Source organism: Heterodontus francisci, chromosome 31 (assembly GCF_036365525.1).
Source record: "Heterodontus francisci isolate sHetFra1 chromosome 31, sHetFra1.hap1, whole genome shotgun sequence".
Lineage (NCBI taxonomy): Eukaryota > Metazoa > Chordata > Chondrichthyes > Heterodontiformes > Heterodontidae > Heterodontus > Heterodontus francisci.
This window is the reverse complement of record NC_090401.1, coordinates 45839154-45860489: the sequence shown is the minus strand read 5'-3', so window position 1 is coordinate 45860489 and position 21336 is coordinate 45839154. Positions and strand designations below refer to the sequence as shown.

At 44.7% G+C, this 21336-nt stretch overlaps 1 protein-coding gene across 1 annotated transcript in view; it reads left to right on the top strand.

Moving 5' to 3' along the window:
- The window catches only part of LOC137347222 (glucocorticoid modulatory element-binding protein 1-like), a 52990-nt gene that overhangs the window by 11021 nt on the left and 20633 nt on the right, over window positions 1-21336 (top strand). Inside the window, exons 3-4 of the mRNA XM_068011464.1 lie at window positions 19704-19825; window positions 20437-20540. Of these exons, the coding sequence (XP_067867565.1) occupies window positions 19704-19825; window positions 20437-20540 (226 nt within the window). The remainder of the gene's footprint in view (window positions 1-19703; window positions 19826-20436; window positions 20541-21336) is intronic.

The window sequence follows — 21336 nt, the reverse complement described above, 5'->3', positions numbered from 1 at the left end:
GTCCTTGTACATGAAAGTTAACATGCAGGTACAGCAAGCAGTTAGGGAGGCAAATGGTATGTTAGCTTTTGTTACAAAGGAATTGGAGTATAAAAGTAAAGAAGTCTTACTGCAATTATACAGGACCTTGGTGAGGTCACACCTGGAGTACTGTGTGTAATTTTGGTCTTCCTACCTAAGGAAGAACATATTTGTCTGAAAGGGAATGTAATGAAGCTTCACCAAACTGGTTTCTAGGATGAGGGGATTGTCCTATGAAGAGAGATTGAGCAGACTAGGCCTTTATTCCCTGGGGTTTAGAAGAATGAGAGATGATCTAATTGAAATATATAAAATTCTTAAGGGGTTTAATGGTGTGGATGCTGAGAAAATGCTTCCCCTGGTTAGGGAATCTAGAACACAGATTCATAGTCTTAGAATAAGGGGTTGGCCATTTCGGACTGAGACGAAGAGAAATTTTTTCACTCAAAGTGTCGTAAATCTTTGGCATTCTCTACTTCAGAGAGCTGTGGATGCTCAGTCGTTGAGTATATTCAAGACGGAGGTTGTTAGATTTTTTTGGGTAGAAAAAGATAAGGGGATAGTGTGGGAGGATGGAGTTGAGATAGAAGATCAGCCATGATAGTCATTTACGGCACAGAATGAGTCCATTCGGCTCATTGAGTCCATGCCGGCTCTCCCTGGAGCCATGCTGTCAGTCCCATTCCCTGGCTTGATTCCCGTAGCACTGCAAGTCTAAAAATAGTTCTATGGGATTTTTTACGTCCACCTGAGAGGGAAAACAGGGCCTCAGTTCTTAATATATCATCTGAAAGATTTCATCTCCAACAGTGCAGCACTGCCTTAGTACTGCACTGCAGTGTCAGCCTTGGTTTTTATGCTGAGGTCCTAGAGTGGGACTTGAGCCCAGAACCTTCTGACTGTGAAGCCAGAGTTCTACCAACGAAGGTACAGCTGACATGACTCAAATAATGTAGAGAAGTGACTCGTCTCAGCTCAGCAGATATATTTGGTGCCCCCTTTGCATTGTGGCTGTGGTAGCCTGGATTATGCGCTCAAGTTGCCGGAGTGGGACTTGAACCCACAACCTCTGGCACGGATGAGAGTCTACCACTGAACCAAACCTGACACCTAAAGATCTTGTTGAATGGTGCAACAGTGAAGGGCCAAATGGCTGACAGTAGTTCCTATTTCTTATGTAACCCTGAGGAGGACACCAAGAAACTCTACAGGGATATAGACTGGTTGTGATTGGGAAAGAAGGTGGCAGATGGATTGTAATGTGGAAAAGTGTGAAATTTATCCATTTTGATAGGAAAGCAGAATATTAAAAGGTGAGAGACTAATAAATGCTATTCAAAGGAATATTCAAAGGTGTTCTTATTCATGAATCACAAAGGTAATATGCGGGTACAGCAAGCAGTTAGCAAGACAAATGGTATGTTTGCCTTTATTGTAAGGGGGCTGGAGTTTAGGAGTAAGGAAGTCTTGCTGTAGTTATATAGGGTTTTGGTGCAACAACACCTGGAGTAGTGTACAGTTTTGGTCTCGTTGCCTAAGGAAGGATATGCTTGCCTTCGAAGGGGTGCAGCAAAGTTTCATTGGATTGATTCCTAGAATGAGAGGACTATCCTGCAAGGAGAGATTGAGTAGAATGGGCCTGAATTCTCTGGAGATTAGAAGACATTGAAATGTATAAAATTCTTAGAGGGCTTGACAGGGTAGGTGCTGAGGGGATGTTTTCCCTGACTGGAGAGTCTAGAATAGAGGTCATAGTCTTAGATAAGTGGTGGGCCATTTAGGACTGAGATGAAAAATTTCTTCACTCAGAGGTTTGTGAATTTTTTGGCATTCTCCACCCAAAAGGGCTGAGTATATGAGTATATTCAAGACTAAGATTAATTAGATTTTAGGGCATCAAGGGATATGGGGATAGGGTGGGAAAGTAGAGTTAATGTAGAAGTTTAGCCGTGATCTTATTGAATGGTGGAGCAGGCTCATTGGGCCTACTTCTGTTTCTTATGTACTGTTTCTTATGTCCTTATTCTGTACAGGTACAGGAAGTTTAACATGTAGGCTGCACTTTAAAGAGGAGGGAAAGTATGGGAATCATAGAATTTACACCACAGAAGGAGGCCGTTCAACCTATGTGTTGGCACGAACTTTTCAACTACTCTAATAGTCACTTTAATGCAAGCAAATCTATTAATCTAAATGCCTTCAAGATATCTCTAATGGGACGAAGGGCTGGATTTTACAGCCCCCTGACATTGGGGGTCCTGGCGGGGGAGACCACAAAATGCCTCCCACAGAGGCCCACCACGGGCCTCAATGCCAGGAAGGCCCAGCCAGATATTGGCGGCGGCGGCGAGGCCTGGTGACCATGAAACCATTGTTGATTGTTGTAAAAACCCATCTGGTTCACTAATGTCCCTTAAAGAAGGAAATCTGCTGTTCTTACTTGGTCTGGCCTGCATGTGAATCCAGACCCACAGCAATGTGGTTGACTCTTAACTGCCCTCTGAAATGGCCTAGCAAGCCACTCAGTTCAAGGGCAATTAGGGATGGGCAATAAATGCTGGCCTAGCCAGCGACGCCCACATCCCACAAAACAAATTTTTTAAAAAACTTACCCGCTCCCACGGTCCGTCCTGCTCTAATATTGGTCCTGGTGGCTAGCATGGAAATCCGAGGCAGAACACTGGTGGGGAGGGGGAAGCGGGTAATTTTCTTTGTGTAGGAGGTGGGGGAGAAGCGCAGAGTAATTTAATTGGTCTAGGGGATGGTGGGAGGTGTAAAGTTTAAGGATTATGAACTTTTCAGGGGGGGTGGGGAGGGGGAAGGTCAGGTGCACCAGGTAAGTGTTTGGTGGGGCGCGGGGAGAGGGTAAGTACTTAATTCCATGGTTATTGGGGGGGTGGGGTGAGAGAGGGTCAGGATCATGATGTCCCTTTAAATTTAAAAATGCAATGTAGGGCTCGAATCCTTATAAAAACGGCATCGGCGCCTGTGCAGTGGCGCCTGACTACATTGCCGGGAACGGAGTGCCCACCCCCTCCACATCATTGGGTGGGGGGGGGTGTTGGTCTATCCCGGCCATTTAAATGAGCTGCCATGTTTAATATCAGTGACTCCACGAAGTATGGCCCACGCGTGCAGGCTGCCATTGTTTAAAATCTAGCCAAAGAGTGACAGTTTCCTCTAAAATAGTGCTGATTGTGACCGTGAGTTTAGTGAGTTTCTTTTAAAAAAATTCATACTTTTTTTCCCCATTGCCACATTATTGTCCTGGCATCACTGAGTAAATTGGACATTTAAAGACTTGTTTGAGTTGAAAATGTTTTTTTTTAATTAGACCTTTTATTAGGGCAACAACAGTAATATGAAATTTGTCAAATTACATGTTTCCTATGATTTCATTAAGTGAATTCTACAAACTTATCTCCAGTGAAGGAATATCCTAGCCCTTCTTTCTAAGTTCCAGAGATAATCCTTACCCAGGCTTTCTGATGTCTTGCATAGGACATTTCCCTACATTAAAAGCGTGATATAAATGCAATGTGTTTTTTTGCAAACCAGTGGACTGAATGAATTTGAGCTGCTTTTCTCCGACCTCGCCATTTGCGAAATGGAGAGAAGGGGTTAGGCTGTCCAGTCCTTTTTAAAGGCACAGAACCAAACCATCTTACCGCAATGCATCTCTCAGTTAAACCAGACTTGAGTTGATTATTCAGTTTAGTTGTCCTCAAAGCTCCTTGGGCTAAAGAAAGAGAAAAATCCACTATAGTTCTCCTTTTGTGATTGATGTACAATGACCCTTGCTGGAAAGTGTGTCCTACATGGACAGGAACCAGCTTGGCTCTGATGGAAATTATAGCCTGCCAACACTTGTGAAGAGTGTGTCATTTGGGTGAGATAATGGAGGGCGGGTGGTGTCTACCTTAACTCCACTATCCCGCCTGGGACTGGGTTGTCCAAAGTCTGTAGCTTTGACATCTCTTCCTTGGACCGTTGGAAGGATCTAACCTGACCTGTGTTACTTAACCCAATGTAAATTCTCTGGGTGTATTTTATTTTCTCAGCAGTCTCGAGTCAGTTTTCCCTGAACCTACGAGTATCTCTGACGAGGGAATTCGACAGCAGGGAAGAGGGGGAAGGAGAATAATTGTGGCAGTAAAAGGCCATCGGGCAGTGGACCCTTCACTTACAATCCTAATCAGATGAAATCATGAGTTACTCTCCAATATTTATCTTCTGCCTGCTTTGGTGCAGTATATCTCATAAGCAGATGTGGCTCAGTTGGTAATCACCTGAGTCAGATGGTTGTGGGTTCAGGTCTCACTCCAGAGACTTGAGCATAAATTCCAGGCTGACACTCCAGTGCAATACTGAGGGACTGCTGCCCTGCACTTTTGGATGAAATGTTTAACCATGGCTCCATCTGCCCCCTCAGGTGGACGTAAAAGATCTCTCAGCACCATTTCGAAGAAGAGCGCGAGTATTCTTTACGGTGTCCTGGCCAATAATTATCCCTCAACCAATATCATTAAAGCAGATTATTTGTTTGTAGGATCTTGCTGTGTGCGATTGGCGGTGTGTTTCCTACAATACCAATACACTTCAGAAATAGTGCTTTGGGATGTGCTGAGGTAGTGAAAAGTGCTCTTATAAATGCAAAACTTACTTTCTTTTGCAAGGCTGCTGATCTACCTGAACAGATTCCAGACCACCTCTACTGGTCTCGACCCACCGATGCTATTGGCCAATTTCCTGACTGCAGTGTTCTGTTCTCTGGCCTGCGACAGTGCAGTCTGGAGTTGACTGTCACCAAAGGGAGATAGTGTAGCTACTCCAGGACCCTCCTGGATTACAGTTGTTGGAAGTTCACTGATTTGATGGCAATTGTTACTGCAGTGAGGGGTATTTCCAAGATGAACCTGTCCTTGTTTAATTGGAAAAAATCGATTACAGTCTGTCATTAACGGGATTGTTTGCATTGTATGGACAGGTGCTTGCTGGAGTTCTGCCGTGCTAACTGCGAAACCTGAAAAGAATGACCCAGCTGATTTTAAATCACTGATCCCTCAAGCCTCTTGATGGATCCCATTGTAGCATAAGACTGTCTACAGACCAGAAAGGCCCAGCTGCAAACGCTAGCCTGTGCTAAACTGTCATTCTCAGCCAAGGTGACAGTTGGGATACAGCAGTAGGCTTCAATACTCCTGGACTGCAAAGGGGAAATATTGACCAGGGGCTACACAGCGCCAATTGCACACAGCAAGATCCTACAAACAAATAATCTGCTTTAATGATATTGGTGACAATTCAGCGACCTCCTGTGGGTGAGAACAGGCGCCTTCTTGCTCATGGTGCCATGTTCAAATAACTTCCACACATTCATTGCTTTGACTAAGATATAGAACAGTTAGTCATCCCATCAAAGGGAGTGAGCTCTATTAACAAATGATGCAGGATCAATTTGTGTTTATAGCTGTATCTCTGCTAAGGATGATTCCGCTCTCTTACAATCAGGGTTCAGCTGTTGCCTACATGTCAGCAGCATTTAGTCCATCAAAATAATAGTTATTGAAGTTAATGGTGTGAGGCTGGCAGACAATGTCAGGTAACAGATCTACTTGCAGCTGAAACCATGTCATTGTTAGCGAACTTCAGGGTAATCAGCATTTCTACTGGCATTCAGCACTCTCATTATGTTAGGTATAGGAGTGCCTTTCAGCTGCTTAGTGCAGGAAGGTCAACAGCATTTGGAGAGGAGGGTGAATGGGAGAGAACTGGAAGGCTGAGAAGGTAATGGAGGGGAGAGAGTTAAAGTGAATCTTGGTTTTTGATTTGATTTGGTTTTATTTAAAGTTACTGAGGATACACTCCCTGAACTCCTTTCTCACTGAAAGTACATTTGCAACTTTTAAAGTGCATACCTCATCTCCAGATGGCCCAGTTAGTAAAATTATTGACCGATGTAGAACTGAGTCATCCAGAAGGCCCAGGGTTTGATCGCCAGTCTCTGTTGATTCCAGCTGGAGCGTTCAGTAAAAGTGCTATAGTTGGGCCCCGGCGTCGTAAGTCAGCGAGGAAAAATCAGACTGGGTTTCCTGCTACTGATCACTGTTCAATAACTCAAACCTGAAAGTATGTACATGGCGTTTGGGCCTGTTTGTAATGCTCCAATGGTAGGCCAGCTCAGAGAACATCTGTTGCCCGTGGCACAGTAACCCAGCAAGGTATTACTTCACAGTGTATTACATTACACTGTTGTACAGTCCTGGAAAGGAACACTGGTGGAAACTTTTAGAATACAAGTCTGATTAATGAGTGGAAATTGGACCAGAAAAGGAGATTTTTTTTGCATCATTTGATGTAACTGATCTGCGATAAGAATATAATGCAACGGTGTTCGTGAATAACCCAATCCGCTCTGGATAGGAAAGACTTTGAGCTTCTGATGTTTTCTCACGAACATACGAATTAGGAGCAGGAGTAGGCCACTTGACCCCTCAAACCTACTCCGCCATTCAATATGTTCATGGCTGAACTGATTACTCCACATTTCCACCTAGCCCCGATAACCTTCCACCCCCTTGCTTATTATTCTTCTTTTAATCTTGTAGGTATGATTATTATTTGCACTTCCTGCAGCGATTAAAGTCACTGTATGAAGCTTGTAGATTAACTTCATATCTGATCAGCATAGGCAATAGCTGCAGCCCTTTACACTGGGTCATTGCAAGGACCTGAGTGGGTTGCTTTACTGAAGTGCTGAGTTAGAGTGTGCTGGGCACTGATTTACATCTGTGGTTCCTTCCTCCCAACCCATACACCTTGCATTTCCAGTATGGCCCTGAACAGTGACTTGCATTTCCCCACGAGGAGTGGAAAGGGAGAATTCAATGAAGAGTACAGGAGGGTATGCCAAGAGCAGCACCAGGCATACCTAAAAATGAGGTGTCAGCCTGGTGAACTGCAACACAGGGCTACTTGCATTGCCAAACAGCAGAAGCAGCATGTGATAGACAGGGCTAAGTGATCCCACAATCAACAGATCAGGTGTAAGCTCTGCAGTCCTGCCACATCCAGTCGTGAATGGTGGTGGATAATTAAACAAATAACAGGAGGAGGGAGGCTCCACAAATATCCCCATCCTCACCGATTGGGGAGTCCAGCACATTAATGCAAAAGACTGAAGCAGTTGCATCCATCTTCAGCCAGAAGTGCCAAGTGGATGATCCATCTCGGCCTCCTTCTGAAGTCCCCAGCATCACAGATGCCAGTCTTCAGCCAATCCAGTTCACTGCACGTGATATCAAAAGATGGCTGAAGGCACTAGATACTGCAAAGGCTATGGGCCCTGACAACATTCCGGTAATAGTACTGAAGACTTTTGCTCCAGAACTAGCTGCACCCCTAGCCAAGCTGTCCAGTACAGCTACAATACTGGCATTTATCCAGCAATGTGGAAAATTGCCCAAGTATGTCCTCTACACCAAAAGCAGGATAAATCCAACCCGGCCAATTATCGCCCTATCAGTCTACTCTCGAACATCATCAAAATGATGGAAAGGGATCGTCAACAGTGCTATCAAATGGCACTTGCTCAGCAATAACCTGCTTACTAACACTCAGTTTGGGTTTCACCAGGGCCACTCAACTCCTAACCTCATTACAGCCTTGGTTCAAACATGGACAAAAGAGCTGAACACAAGAGGTGAGGTGAGAGTGACTGCCCTTGACATCAAGGCAGCATTTGACTGAATATGGCATCAAGGAGCCCTAGCAAAACTGGACTCAATGGGAATTGGGGGGGTGGGGGGGGGGGGTGGGGGGGGAAGCTTTCCACTGGTTGGAGTCATACCTAGTGCAAAGGAAGATGGTTGAGGTTGTTGGAGGTCAATCATCTCAGTCCCAGGATATCACTGCAGGAGTTCCCCAGGATATTGTCCTAGGCCCAACCATCTTCAGCTGCTTCATCAATGACCTTCCCTCCATCATAAGGTCAGAGGGGGATTTTCGCTGATGATTGCACAATGCTCAGCACCACTCACGACTCTTCAGATACTGAAGCAGTCTGTGTAGAAATGCAGCAAGACCTGGACAATATCCAGGCTTGGGTTGATGTGTGGCGTGAATGTTACTTGCCACTTAAATGCCAAGCTATGACCATCTTAAACAAGAATCTAACCATTTCCCATTGACATTCAATGGCATTACGATTGCTGAGAGCCCCACTATCAACATTCTGGGGGGGGTTACCGTTGACCAGAAACTGAAATGGTCCAGCCACATAAATACTGTGACTACGAGAGCAGGTCAGAGGTTGTGTATTCTGCGACGAGTAAGTCACTTCCTGACTCCCCAATGCCTGTCCACCACCTACAAGGCACAAGTCAGGAGTGTGATGGAATACTCTCCACTTGCTTGGATGGGTGCAGCTCCTACAACAGTCGAGAAGTTCGAAACCATCTAGGACAAAGCAGCCCGCTTGATTGGCACTCCATCCACCATCCATTATCTTCGCCACTGATGCACTGTGGCAGCAATGTGTACCATCTTCAAAATGCACTGCAGCAACCAAGGCTCCTTCGACAGCACCTTCCTAACCCGTGACCTCTACCATCTAGAAGGACAAGGGCAGCAAGTGCATGGGAAAACCACCACCCGCAAATTCCCCTCCAAGTTGTACACCATCATGACTTGGAACTATATCGCCATTCCTTCACTGTCGCTGGCTCAAAATCCTGGAACTCCTTTCTAAAAGCACTGAGTGTACCTACACTCCAAGGACTACAGTGGTTTAAGAAGGCAGCTCATCTCCTCCTTCTCAAGGGCAATTGGGGATGAGCAATAAATGCTGGCTTAGCCAGCGAAGCCCACATCCCATGAACCAATAAAAAAAAATTAAGACAAGGAAGCAGCTGAGATGGTGGTCTGGGCATGGGATGCCTGGCCCTTTCCACAACTAAATGATGGGGAGTACATGTGACAGGACATGAGGAAATTGAACATTTCATTGTATTTAACGAAGTATAAAATGCATTTGTAAATATGGCCATGTTAGACATTTTTTCCATTAATTTTCTCCACCGCTTCCTTGAAGACGCTGACCTTGGGTAGGGTACAAAATCCACAGATCGTGACTGCCCTGTATTGTCTTGCCGAATGTACAGAAATAATGACCAATGATAAGGCAGCGAGTGTTCACCAAGCTTTTTTGGTCACTTGCCCTAAATATCTCCTTTATTTGGCTTGGTGTCAGATTTTGTCTGGTAGCGCTCCCATGAAGCCCCTTTGGACTTTTATTTTACTACATTAGAGACACTATATAAATACAGGTTGGGGTTGAGGGGGGTAACTATACTACCATTTGGTGCGTCACAGGTGACTTTGGCACGTAACATAAGAAATAGGAGCAGGAGTAGACCATACTGCCCGTCAAGTCTGCTCCGTCATTCAGTATGACTAAGGCTGATCTTCAGCTTCAACTCCACTTTCCCACCACCCCCCATATCCCTTGATTTCCGTGAGAGGCGAAAAATCTGTCTATCTCAGCCTTAAATGTATTTAACGATGGAGCATCCACAACCCTCTGGGGTAGAAAATTCCAAAAATTCACAACCCTATGATTGAAGAAATTTCTCCTCATCTCAGCCTAAAAGATCAGCCCCTTACCCTGAGACTGTGCTCCCGGTATTCCAGATTCCCCAGTCAGGGGAAACGACCTCTCAGTCTAATATCTTCTCAAACCGCTTCAGAATCTTGTATGTTGCAGTGAGATCACGTCTCATTCTTCTAATCTCCAGTGAATATAGACCTAATTTACTCAGCCTTGCATCATAGGACAACCCTTTCATCCCAGGGACCAATTTAGTGAAACTTGGCTATACCGCTTCGAATGCAAATATATCCTTCTTTAAATAAAAACAAGAAATGCTGGAAATACTCAGGTCTGGCAGCATCTGTGGAGAGAGAAGCAGAGTTAACGTTTCAGGTCAGTGACCCTTCATCAGAACTGGCAAATATTAGAAATATAATTTTTAAGCAAGTAAAGTGGGGGTTGGGCAAGCGATAACAAAAGAGAAGGTGTTGATACAGCACTGAAACAGGTCCTTTGGCCCACCGAGTCTGTGCTGACCATCAACCATCCATTTATACTAATCCTACATTAATCCCATACTCCCTACCACATCCCCACAATTCTCCTACCACCTACCTATACTAGGGGCAATTTACAATGGCCAATTTACCTATCAACCTGAAAAAGCACCCACGCAGTTACAGGGAGAACTTGCAAACTCCACACAGGCAGTACCCAGAACTGAACCCGGATCGGTGGAGCTGTGAGGCTGCGGTGCTAACCACTGCACCACTGTGCCGCCCGGTCACAGAGAATAACTAACCAGAAGCAAAAGCAAATGGTATGTTAATGGTCTAGTGAAAGACAAAGCGTTAGTACAGAGCGGGTGTTAATAGACAGAAAAATGAACAGCCCTGGCCCCAAGCACAAACATGAAAAAAACAGTGGGTAGGCAGGGTAGAAACAAACTAAACAAACTAAAATAAAACAAACAAATAAATAAAAAAAGAAAACAATAACTAAAAATAGAGGGGGTGCCCCGTCAGGCACCGAAATTATTGAACTCCATATGCAGTCCGGCAGGCTGTAGCGTGCCTAATCGCTAAATGAGTTGCTGTTCCTCGAGATTGCATTGATGTTCACTGGAACATTGCAGCAATCCCAGGACACAGATATGGGCATGAGAACAGGGGGGGGGGGTGTGTTAAAATGGCCAGCAACCGGAGGTTTGGGTCAGGCTTTCGGACTGAATGGAGGTGTTCCGCAAAACAGTCACCCATCTCCCCAATGTAGAGGAGACCACATTGTGAGCAGCGAATACAGTATACTAAATTGAAAGAAGTGCCAGTAAATCGCTGCTTCACCAGGAAGACGTGTTTGGGTCCTTGGATAGTGAGGAGAGAGGAGGTAAATGGGCAGATATTACACCTCCTGCGATTGCAGGGGAAGGTGCCGTGGGAAGGGGATGAGGTGGTGGGGTAATGGAGGAGTGGACCAGGGTGTCCCGGAGGGAACGATCCTTACGGAATGCTGACCGGGAGGGGAGGGGAAGATGCGTTTGGTAGTGACATCACGCTGGACGTGGCGGAGGATGATCCTTTGGATGTGGAGGCTGGTTTGGTGGAAAGTGAGGACAAGGGGAACCCTGTCGTGGTTCTGGGAGGGAGGGGAAGGGGTGTGGGTAGAGGTGCGGGAAATGGGCCGGACACAGTTGAGGGCCCTGTCAACCACAGTTGGGGTGGGGGGGGGAGTCCTCGGTTGAGGAGAAAGGAAGACATATCAAGCGCTGTCATGGAAGATTGCATAATCAGAGCAGATGCGTCGGAGACGGAGAAACTGGGAGAATGGAATGGAGTCCTTACAGGAGAAAGAAGTGTAGTCAAGGTAGCTGTGGGAATTGGAGGGCTTATAATGAATATTCGTAGACAGCCTATTCCCAGAGATGGAGACAGAGAAGTCGAGGAAGGGAAGTGTCAGAGATGGATCACGTAAAGGTGAGAGAAGGGTGGAAATTAGAAGCCAAGTTGATAAAGTTTTCCAGTTCGGGGCGGGAGCAGGAAACGGCACCGATATAGTCATCACGAGAAAAAGAGTAGGGCGAAGGAGCCTGAGTAGGACTGGAACAAGGAATGTTCGACATATCCCACAAAAAGACGGGCATAACTAAGACCCATGCGGGTACCCATAGCAACACCTTTTATCTGTTGTTATGGGTACTCGCATGGGTCCTAGGTATGTCTGTCGTTTTGTGGAATATGTCAAACATTCCTTGTTCCAGTCCTACTCAGGTCCCCTCGCCCAACTCTTTTTCCAGTACATTGATGACTCTATCGGTGCCATTTCCTGCTCCCGCCCGGAACTGGAAAACTTTTATCAACTTTGCTTCTAATTTCCACCCTTCTCTCACCTTTACGTGGTCCATCTCCGACACTTCCCTTCCTCGGCTTCTCTGTCTCCAACGTTGGGGATAGGCTGTCTACGATTATTCATTATAAGCCCACTGACACCCACAGCTACCTCGACTACACTTCTTCACACCCTGCCTCCTGCAAGGACTCCATTCCATTCTCCCAGTTTCTCTGTCTGCACATCAGCTCTGATGATGCAACCTTCCAAGACAGCGCTGCTGATCTGTCTTCCTTTTTCCTCAACCGAGGATTCCCCCCCACTGTGGATAACAGGGCCCTCAACCGTGTCTGGCCCATTTCCCGCACCTCTACCCTCACCCCTTCCCCTCCCTCCCAGAACCGTGACAGGTTTCCCCTTCTCCTCACTTTCCACCAAATCAGCCTCCACATCCAAAGGATCATCCTCCACCATCTCCAACATGATGCCACTACCAAACGCATCATCCCCTCCCGTCAACATTCCATAGGGATCGTTCCCTCTGCGACACCCTGGTCCACTCCTCCATTACCCCCACCACCTTGTCCCCTTCCCACGGCACCTTCCCCTGCAATCGCAGGAGGTGTAATACCTGCCCATTTACCTCCTCTCCTCGCTATCCAAGGCCCCAAACACTCCTTTCAGGTGAAGCAGCGATTTAATTGCACTTTCAATTTAGTATACTCTATTCGCTGCTCGCGATGTGGTCTCCTCCACATTGGGGAAACCAAACGCAGATTGGTTCGAAAGCATGACCCTGAGCTTCCGGTTGCTGGCCATTTTAACGCCGCCCCCCCCCCCCCCCCCCCCCCCCCACCACCCTTGCTTTCATGCCCACATCTTCTGTCCTGGGATTGCTGCGGTGTTCCAGTGAACATCATTGCAAGCTCAAGGAACAGCACCTCATTTACCGATTAGGCACGCTACAGCCTGTCGGACTGAACATTGAGTTCAATAATTTCGGAGCCTGACGGGGTCCCCCCTTTATATTTTTATTTTGAGTTATTTTTTTATATTTGTTTTATTTTAGTTTGTTTCTACTCTGCCTATCCACTTTTTTTTTTCAAGTTTGTGCTTGGGGCCAGGGCTGTTCATTTTTCTGTCAATTCACACCCTCTCTGTACTAATGCTTTGTCTTACACCAGACCATTAACATACCATTTGCCTTTGCTCCATGACCTTCTGGTTAGTTATTCTCTGTGACCTTGTCCTGTCAACACCTCTTTAGTTATCTCTTGCCCCACTCCCGCTGTACTTGCTTAAAACCTATTACATTTCTAATATTTGCCAGTTCTGATGAAGGGTCACTGACCTGAAATGATAACTCTGCTTCTCTCTCCACAGATGCTGCCAGACCTGCTGAGTATTTTCAGCATTTCTTGTTTTTATTTCAGATTTTCAGCATCTGCAGTATTTTTCTTTTATCCTCCTTTAAATATGGAAACCAAAACTGCATACAGAACTCCAGGTGTGGTCTTACCAATGCCCTGTACAATTGTAGCAAGACCTCTTTATTGCAAGAGGATTGGAATACAAGAATAAAGTCTAACGTGCCCTTTGTGTTCCTAATTGCTGCTGTATCTGCATGCTAACTTTCTGTATTCCTTGTACAAGTACACCCAAGTGCCCCGAACATTAACATTTACATGTTTCACCCCTTTTAAAAAAAATTCTGCTTTTCTATTATTATCAAAGTGAATCACCTCACATTTACCCACGTTATACTCCATCTGCTCCCTTGTTGCCCACTCACTTAACCTGTCTATATCTCTGCACCCTCTTGGTGTCCTCACAGCTTGCATTTCCATCTGGCTGTGTATCTTCAGCAAACTTAGATACATTACTGTCTGTCTCTTTGTCTAAGTCATTAATATAGATTGTAAATAGCTGAGGCCCAGCACCAATCCTTGTGGCACTCTACTAGTTACAGCCTGACAACTTGAAAATGCCCCCTTTATCCCAACTGCTTGCTTCCTGCCTGTTAACCAATTCTCTATCCATGCTAATATATTACCCCCAGCTCCATAAGCCCTTATCTTGCATATTAAACTTTTGTGTGGCACCTTATGGAATGCTTTTTGGAAATCCAAATAACACTACATCTACTAGTTCCCCAATATCTACCCTACTAGTTACATCTGCAAAAAAACATGCAGGTGCAGCAAGCAATTAGGAAGGCTAATGGTATTTTAGCCTTTATTGCAAGAGGATTTGAGTACAGGAGTAGTGAAGTTTTGTTTCAATTGTATAGAACCTTGGTTAGGCTGCACCTGGACTACTGTGTGCAGTTTTGGTCCCCTTACCTTCGGAAGGATGTTATTGTCGTAGAAGGAGTGCAATGAAGGTTCACCAGACTTGTTCCTGGGATGGTGGGACTGTCCTATGAAGAGAGATTGGGGAAACTGGGCCTGTATTCTGTAACGTTTCGAAGAATGAGAGGTGATCTCATTGAAACCTTCAAAATACTTAAAGAGATAGACAGGGTAGATGCAGCTAAGATGTTTCCCCTGGTTGGGGAATCTAGAACCAGCAGACACAATTTCAAAATAAGGGGGAAGCCACTTAGGACAGAGATGAGGAGAAATTTCTTTACTCAGAGGGTTGTGAATCTTTGGAATTCTCTACTCCAGAGGGCTGTGGAAGCTCAGTCATTGAGTATATTTAAAGTAGAGATTGACAGATTTTAAATACCAATGACATAAAGGGATATGGGGAATAGTGTGGGGTAAAAGGGCATGGAAGTGGTTGATGAGCCATGATCGTATTGAATGGTGGAGCAGGCTTGATGGGATGAATGGCCTACTCCTGTCCCTATGTTCCTAAAACATACATAAATTTGTCAAACACTACTTCCCTTTCATAAAACCATGTTGACATTGTCTGATTGTACTATGATTTTCCAAGTACATTGTTAAGACTTCCTTAATAACAGATTGCAGCACTTTCCAGTTGACTGTCAGGCTAACTGGGCTGTAGTTCCCTGTTTTCTCTCTCAGTCCTTTCTTGAATAGCGGTTTTACATTTGCTATCTTCCAGTCCTCTGGGACCTTTCTGGAATCTAGGGAACTTTGGAAAATCATAATCAGCGCAACCACCATCTCTGCAGCTAGAACCCCAGGATGTAGGCCATCAGGTCCTAGGGATTTGTCGAATATTAGTCCCTTAAGTTTCTCGAGTATTTTTCTCTGCTGATATCAATTGCCTTAATATCCTCACTCTTATTAGCCCCTAGATTACCTTCTGTTCTTGAATGTAATGTGTGTCTGTCTTCATTGTAGAAGACACACAATATTTGTTTAACGCCTCTGCCATATCTTCATTTCCCATGACAATGTCTCCTCTCTCTGCTTCTAAAGGACCGATGTTTACTTTAGCTACTCTCCTTTTTATATACTTATATAAAAGCTCTTATAATCTGTTTTTCTATTCTTGGCTAATTTACTTTTGCAAAACTGAAATCCATGGGAATTGGGGGAAAACTCTCTGCTGGTCGGAGTCATACCTAGCGCAAAGGAAGATGGCTGTGGTTGTTGGAGGTCAATCATCTGAGCTCCAGGACATCACTGCAGGAGTTCCTCAGGGTAGTGTCCTAGGCCCAACCATCTTCAGCTGCTTCATCAATGACCTTCCTTCAATCATAAGGTCAGAAGTGGGGATGTTTGCTGATGATTGCACAATGTTCAGCATCATTTGCGATTCCTCACATACTGAAGCAGTCCATGTAGAAATGCAGCAAGGCCTGGACAATATCCAGGCTTGGGCTGATAAGTGGCAAGTAACATTTGCGCCACACAAGTGCCAGGCAATGACCATCTCCAACAAGAGAGAATCTAACTATCTCCCCTTAACATTCAACGGCATTACCATCGCTGAATCCCCCACTATCAACATCCTAGGGGCTACCATTGACCAGAAACTGAACTGGAGTAGCCATACAAATACTGTGGCTACAAGAGCAGGTCAGAGGCTAGGAATCCTGCGGCGAGTAACTCACCTCCTGACTCTCCGAAGCCTGTCCACCATCTACAAGGCACAAGTCAGGAGTGTGAAGGAATACTCTCCACTTGCCTGGATGGGTGCAGCTCCAACACTACTCAAGAAGCTCGACACCATTCAGAGCAAAGCAGCCCACTTGATTGGCACACCATCCACAAACGTTCACTCCCTCCACCACCAACGCACAGTGGCAGCAGTGTGTACCATCTACAAGATGCACTGCAGCAGCGCACCAAGGCTCCTTAGACAGCATCTTCCAAACCTGCAACCTCTACCACCTCGAAGCACAAGAGCAGCAGATGCATGGGAACACCACCACCTGCAAGTTCCCCTCCAATCCACACACAATCCTGACTTGGAACTATATCGCCGTTCCTTCACCATCGCTGGGTCAAAATCCTGGAACTCCCTTCTTAACAGCACTGGGGGTGTACCTACCTCATGTGGACTGCAGCGGTTCAAGAAGGCAGCTCACCATCACCTTCTCGAGGGCAATTAGGGATAGGCAATAAATGCTGGCCTAGCCAGCAGCGCCCACATCTCATGAATGAATTTTTAAAAAACTATTATTTTCCCTTTTTATCAACTTTTTGGTGGCATTTCGCTAGTTTCTAAGACACTCCTAATCCTCTGGCTTACTCCTATTCTTTGCAATATTATGAGCCTCTTTTAATCTAATACTATTCTTAATTTCCTCAGTAAGGCATGGATGTATCTTTCTTGCTGAGTTTTTGGTTTTTAATGGAAAGTACTTTGGTTGAACATTTTGAATTATTTATTTAAATGTTTCCCACTGTTTATTTGCCACCATACCTTTTAGCCTGTTTACCCCATTAACCTTAGCCAGCTATCCCCTTAAACCTAAGTAATTGGCTTTGTTTAATTTCAAGATTTGTGTTTGGGACTGGGGTATGTTGCTTTCAAACTTAATATAGAATTCAGTTGTATTAAGATCACTTATTCCCATCATCTTTTATTATGTGATTACTATTTAATCCTGCCTCATTGCACAATACTCAGATAGCTTTATCCCTAGTTGGTTCCACAACATATTGTTCCAGGAAACTGTCTCAAAAGTATTCTACAAACTATTTTCCAGACCACCTTTTCCAATTTGATTGGTTCAATCTATATGAAGTTTCAAGTACCCCACAGTTATTACATTGCCTTTGGTACAAGCTCCAATAATTTCTTGCTTAATGCTCTGTTCAACGGTGTAACTACTGTTAGGGGGCCAGAAGCTACTCCCACCAGTGTTTTCTGACCCTTGCTATTCCTGATCACCACCCATGCAGATTCTACTTCCTGATCTTCTTACAAGTGCATTTACCAGCAGGGCGTTAGTGGATTGTGATCACTGAGCGCACTGACTTGTTTTTCCATTCTGGCCTGGTGTACTGAGGCTTGTTGAAGCTTTACCTCCAACCTCTGAGATTACTAAGGTGATACATACTGGCCATTGAACCTGTGCCTTTTCCAATCTGTGTGGGTCAGTACCATACTGGGTGTTGCATTTATTGATCAAGCCATTTGGGGCTGTTAATGCCGAGCTAACATGGACCTCTGGCCCCAAGTAGAGTTTGGCTGTTCTGAGCAGCAATATTAGTTGCATAAAAGCAATAATTGATAGACATTCTGAAGTAACTGGTTTAGGAACAGGAGTAGACCATTCAGCCCATCGAGCCTGCTCCACCATTCAGTTAGATCATGGCTGATCATCTACCTCAACGCCACTTTCCCCCGCTATCCTCATATACCTTGATGTCGTCACTATCCAGCTATCTATCGATTTCTGTCTTGAACATGCTCTATGTTTGAGCTTCCACAGCCCCCTCGGGTAGAGAATTCCAAAAATTCACAACCCTCTGAGTGAAGAAATTCCTCCTCATCTCAGTCTTAAATAGCCTACCCTTTATTCTGAGACTATGTCCCCTGGTTCTAGACTCACCAGCCAGGGGAAACATCCTATCTGAAGAATTTTGTATGTTTCAATGAGATCACCTCTCATTCTTCGAAACTCTAGAGAATACAGGCCCAGTTTCCTCAATCTCTCCTCGTAAGACAATCCCGCCATCCCAGGGATTAGTCTGGTGAACCATCATTGCACTCCCTCGATGGCAAGTATATCCTTCCTTAGATGAGGAGACCAAAACTACACAATATTCCATGTGTGGGTCTCACCAAGGCTCTATACAATTGCAGCAAGGTTTCTTTACTCCTGTTCTCAAAACCCTTCGCGATGAAGGCCAGCATACCATTTGTCTTCCTAATTGCTTGCACCTGCATGTTAGCTTTTAGTGACTCATGAACAAGGACACCCAGGTCCCTTTGGACAGCAACATTTCCCAACCCCTCTCCAGTTAAGAAATACTCTGCCTTCTATTTTTTCTACCAAAGTGGATAACTTCACACTTATTCACATATTCCATCTGCCCTGTTCTTCATATGATTCTGAGAAGTGACTTGCTGCGTTTGAATCCAGTGTTTGGTTCAGGCATGCAGTTATCTGCTGAGTGGTTCCAGCATTTCTTGTATTTATTTCAGATTTCCAGGATCCCCAATATTTTGCTTTTATTATGCAGTTATCTGGAGTTGGTTGACTAAGACTAAGTTGGTTCAGAGCATTCTAATCTTGTTACCTTAATAGTGTTGGTGCAAACAGTTACTTTAAACTGTGTACATTTCATCCCTCCTTTCTGCAGTGGTGGTGATGTGCTGGCAAAGCTTAACTTTCAAGAAATACTTAAAATGTGCATGTAAAGGCCTGAGTGACATTGTCCACTACCTCATTTCAAATCCAGACTAGACTGTTCGCCATGAAATCCTGTGTAAACTGAGTTGCTGGCAGATGAAAGTTCATGTCGAATCTCACTCCGAGATCTCAAGATATCTAGTTTAGGAAACCAAGCTAGCAAATGGTACTGTATGTGGTATGTGCAGAGACAGGTGGATCTTGTATCTGACCTGTGCTGTGGTTAGGTCTTTGTGTGTTTGATGGAGGAAGTGTCGAAGTAACTTTACACAGCATTTAAACTGTACTTATCTGGAAGTACTTGATAGGGCCTGTGTCGAAGGAGCTTTGCTGTATGTCGAACCCATTCTGTATCTGGGAGTGCTCCACACTTATTCTGGGTGCCATTTGTTTTGTTCCTGCTTCGTTCTCCTTTGGGCCTTTACTAATACTGCTCTAAACTATTGCCTCTCCCTATCTCTAATCTCCACCAGCCGTACCACCCTTTTGAGATCTCTGTGTTTCTCCAATTCTGGCCTCATGCGCTTCCCTGGTTTTCATCGCTGTACCATTGCCAGCTGTGCCTTCAGCTGCTTAGACCCTAAGCTCTGGCGTTCCCTTCCTAAACCCCTCCGCTTGTCTACTTTTCTTGCTTCCTTTAAGAAACCTCTTAAAACCTGCCATGTCACCTGTCCTAATATCCCCTTATGCAGCTCAGTGCCAAATTTTGTTTGATAATGCTCATGTTAAGTGCTTTGCGCATTTTACTAAGTTAAAGGTATTACGTAAATGCAAGTTGTTGTTGTAGTAGTAAACTGACTGCTGGGAAAAGGGCAGATCCTTTTTTGCAATGGTTTGCACCAGACACGACCTATTTATTCTGGCATAATCACACCAAAGTTTTGTTTTGCAGTTCCCTTTCAAAAAAAAAAGTTGATAATTGTTTGTAGAGACAGTGAAGATTTGCAGTATATAAATGTGTATTTTTTTTTTAAATTACAGATATCTGCAATGAGATCAATGAGGAAGTTGAAATTGCTTATCCCATTACTTGTGGAGAAAGCAAAGCTATTCTCTTGTGGAAGAAGTTTGTTTGCCCGGGTATTAACGTGAAATGTGTAAAGGTATGATGAAGATTAAAATGTTCTAGCTTTAACAGTTCTTATATTTCTGATTATATTTGCTGTTCATTCTCCTGTTGAGTCTTATAAACCATAAAAGTCTCACATTTAATTTCTGACTGAAGCAGAATTGGCAGATCTCAAATGGGATAGCAACAAGGGTACCACAATTGATCAAAGCCCCCTAGGCTCAAGTGGGGGACAAAACCAGCTTGTGCAGCTACTTCTGGTTGTTAATCCAGTGACTCCTACTCCCATGTGTGTGTGAAATATGGTTCTGTTGTACTGCCTCTAAAGGTTGAATAGGCTACTGATATTGTCTAGGTTCACGAATGGAGAATGATCCCTTGTCCCCTCGTGCAGCATGCGGACAGCTGCCGACATGACCCAGCATGGGTCAGTGCCTCAATTTCAATATTCTTGCCTCTGAAGGTGCTTCAGCCCCACATTGGTGGGGGGATTTGCATGCGTGTTTTCGTGTGTCTCTGTGTGTATATATGTGTGTGATGTCCACGTACTAATGCAGTCACCTTTTTCCCTCCTAATATACGACAAAAGGTGCCAATATTTCCAGTTTTGATTTGAATTCTTTCTTCTGATTTTCCCTTTTTCAGTTTAATGATCAGCTCATAAGTCCAAAACAGTTTGTACACCTGGCGGGAAAATCTACACTGAAAGACTGGAAGCGGGCGATTCGAATAGGAGGTATAATGTTGAGGTTGGTACCATTTTTCCAGGATTGCTTTTTTTTTGTTGACCTCTTCACTTATGTTATTTTGAACCCAGGATGATGCTGCCTGTGTTCTCAAGGGAGCTGGATGTGGTTGTCAAGCCAGAGAAGCCTATTTGAAAATCAACAAAACAAAGAACACAAGATGGCGTCGTCCTGGGTTCTTGGTTTTGTTGATTTTCAAATAGGTTTCTCTGCCCTGACAACCACATCTAGCTCCCTTGAGCCCCTCGCTGTCAACTTGTGATCACTCAACTGTCACTCCTGGCCCCCTTTCCTCTCCCCTTCAAAACCATTGTCATCACCTCCCTATGTAAAAAACAAAAACCACCCTTGACCCATCCTTCCTGTCTATTGCCCCATTTCTGATTAATACAATGTGTTACTAAGTGTTATAAACAAGAAAGTCCCAGGTTTGATTCCTGCTCTGTTGTTGATGAGCTGAGGTTCCTCTTGGTTCACCCTGCAGAGCTGATAATCATCTGTACCCTGGTGTTTGCAGCTCCTATCTGAGCACATAACCTCGGCTGACATGCCAAAGGGGTGCTGTACTGTCAGAGCTGCCATATTTCAGATGAAACATTAAACTGAGGCCTTATCTGTTCTTTCAGGTAAACATAGATTTCCCATAGCGCTACTTTTCAGAATAGCAGGGAATTTCACCCCTCCCCCCCCCCCCTGCTATCTTGGCCAATATTTATCCCTTGACCAACACCATTGGAAAAACAGATTATCTGATCGTTTTCTCATTGCTGTTTGCAGGAACTTGCTGTTCACAAATTGG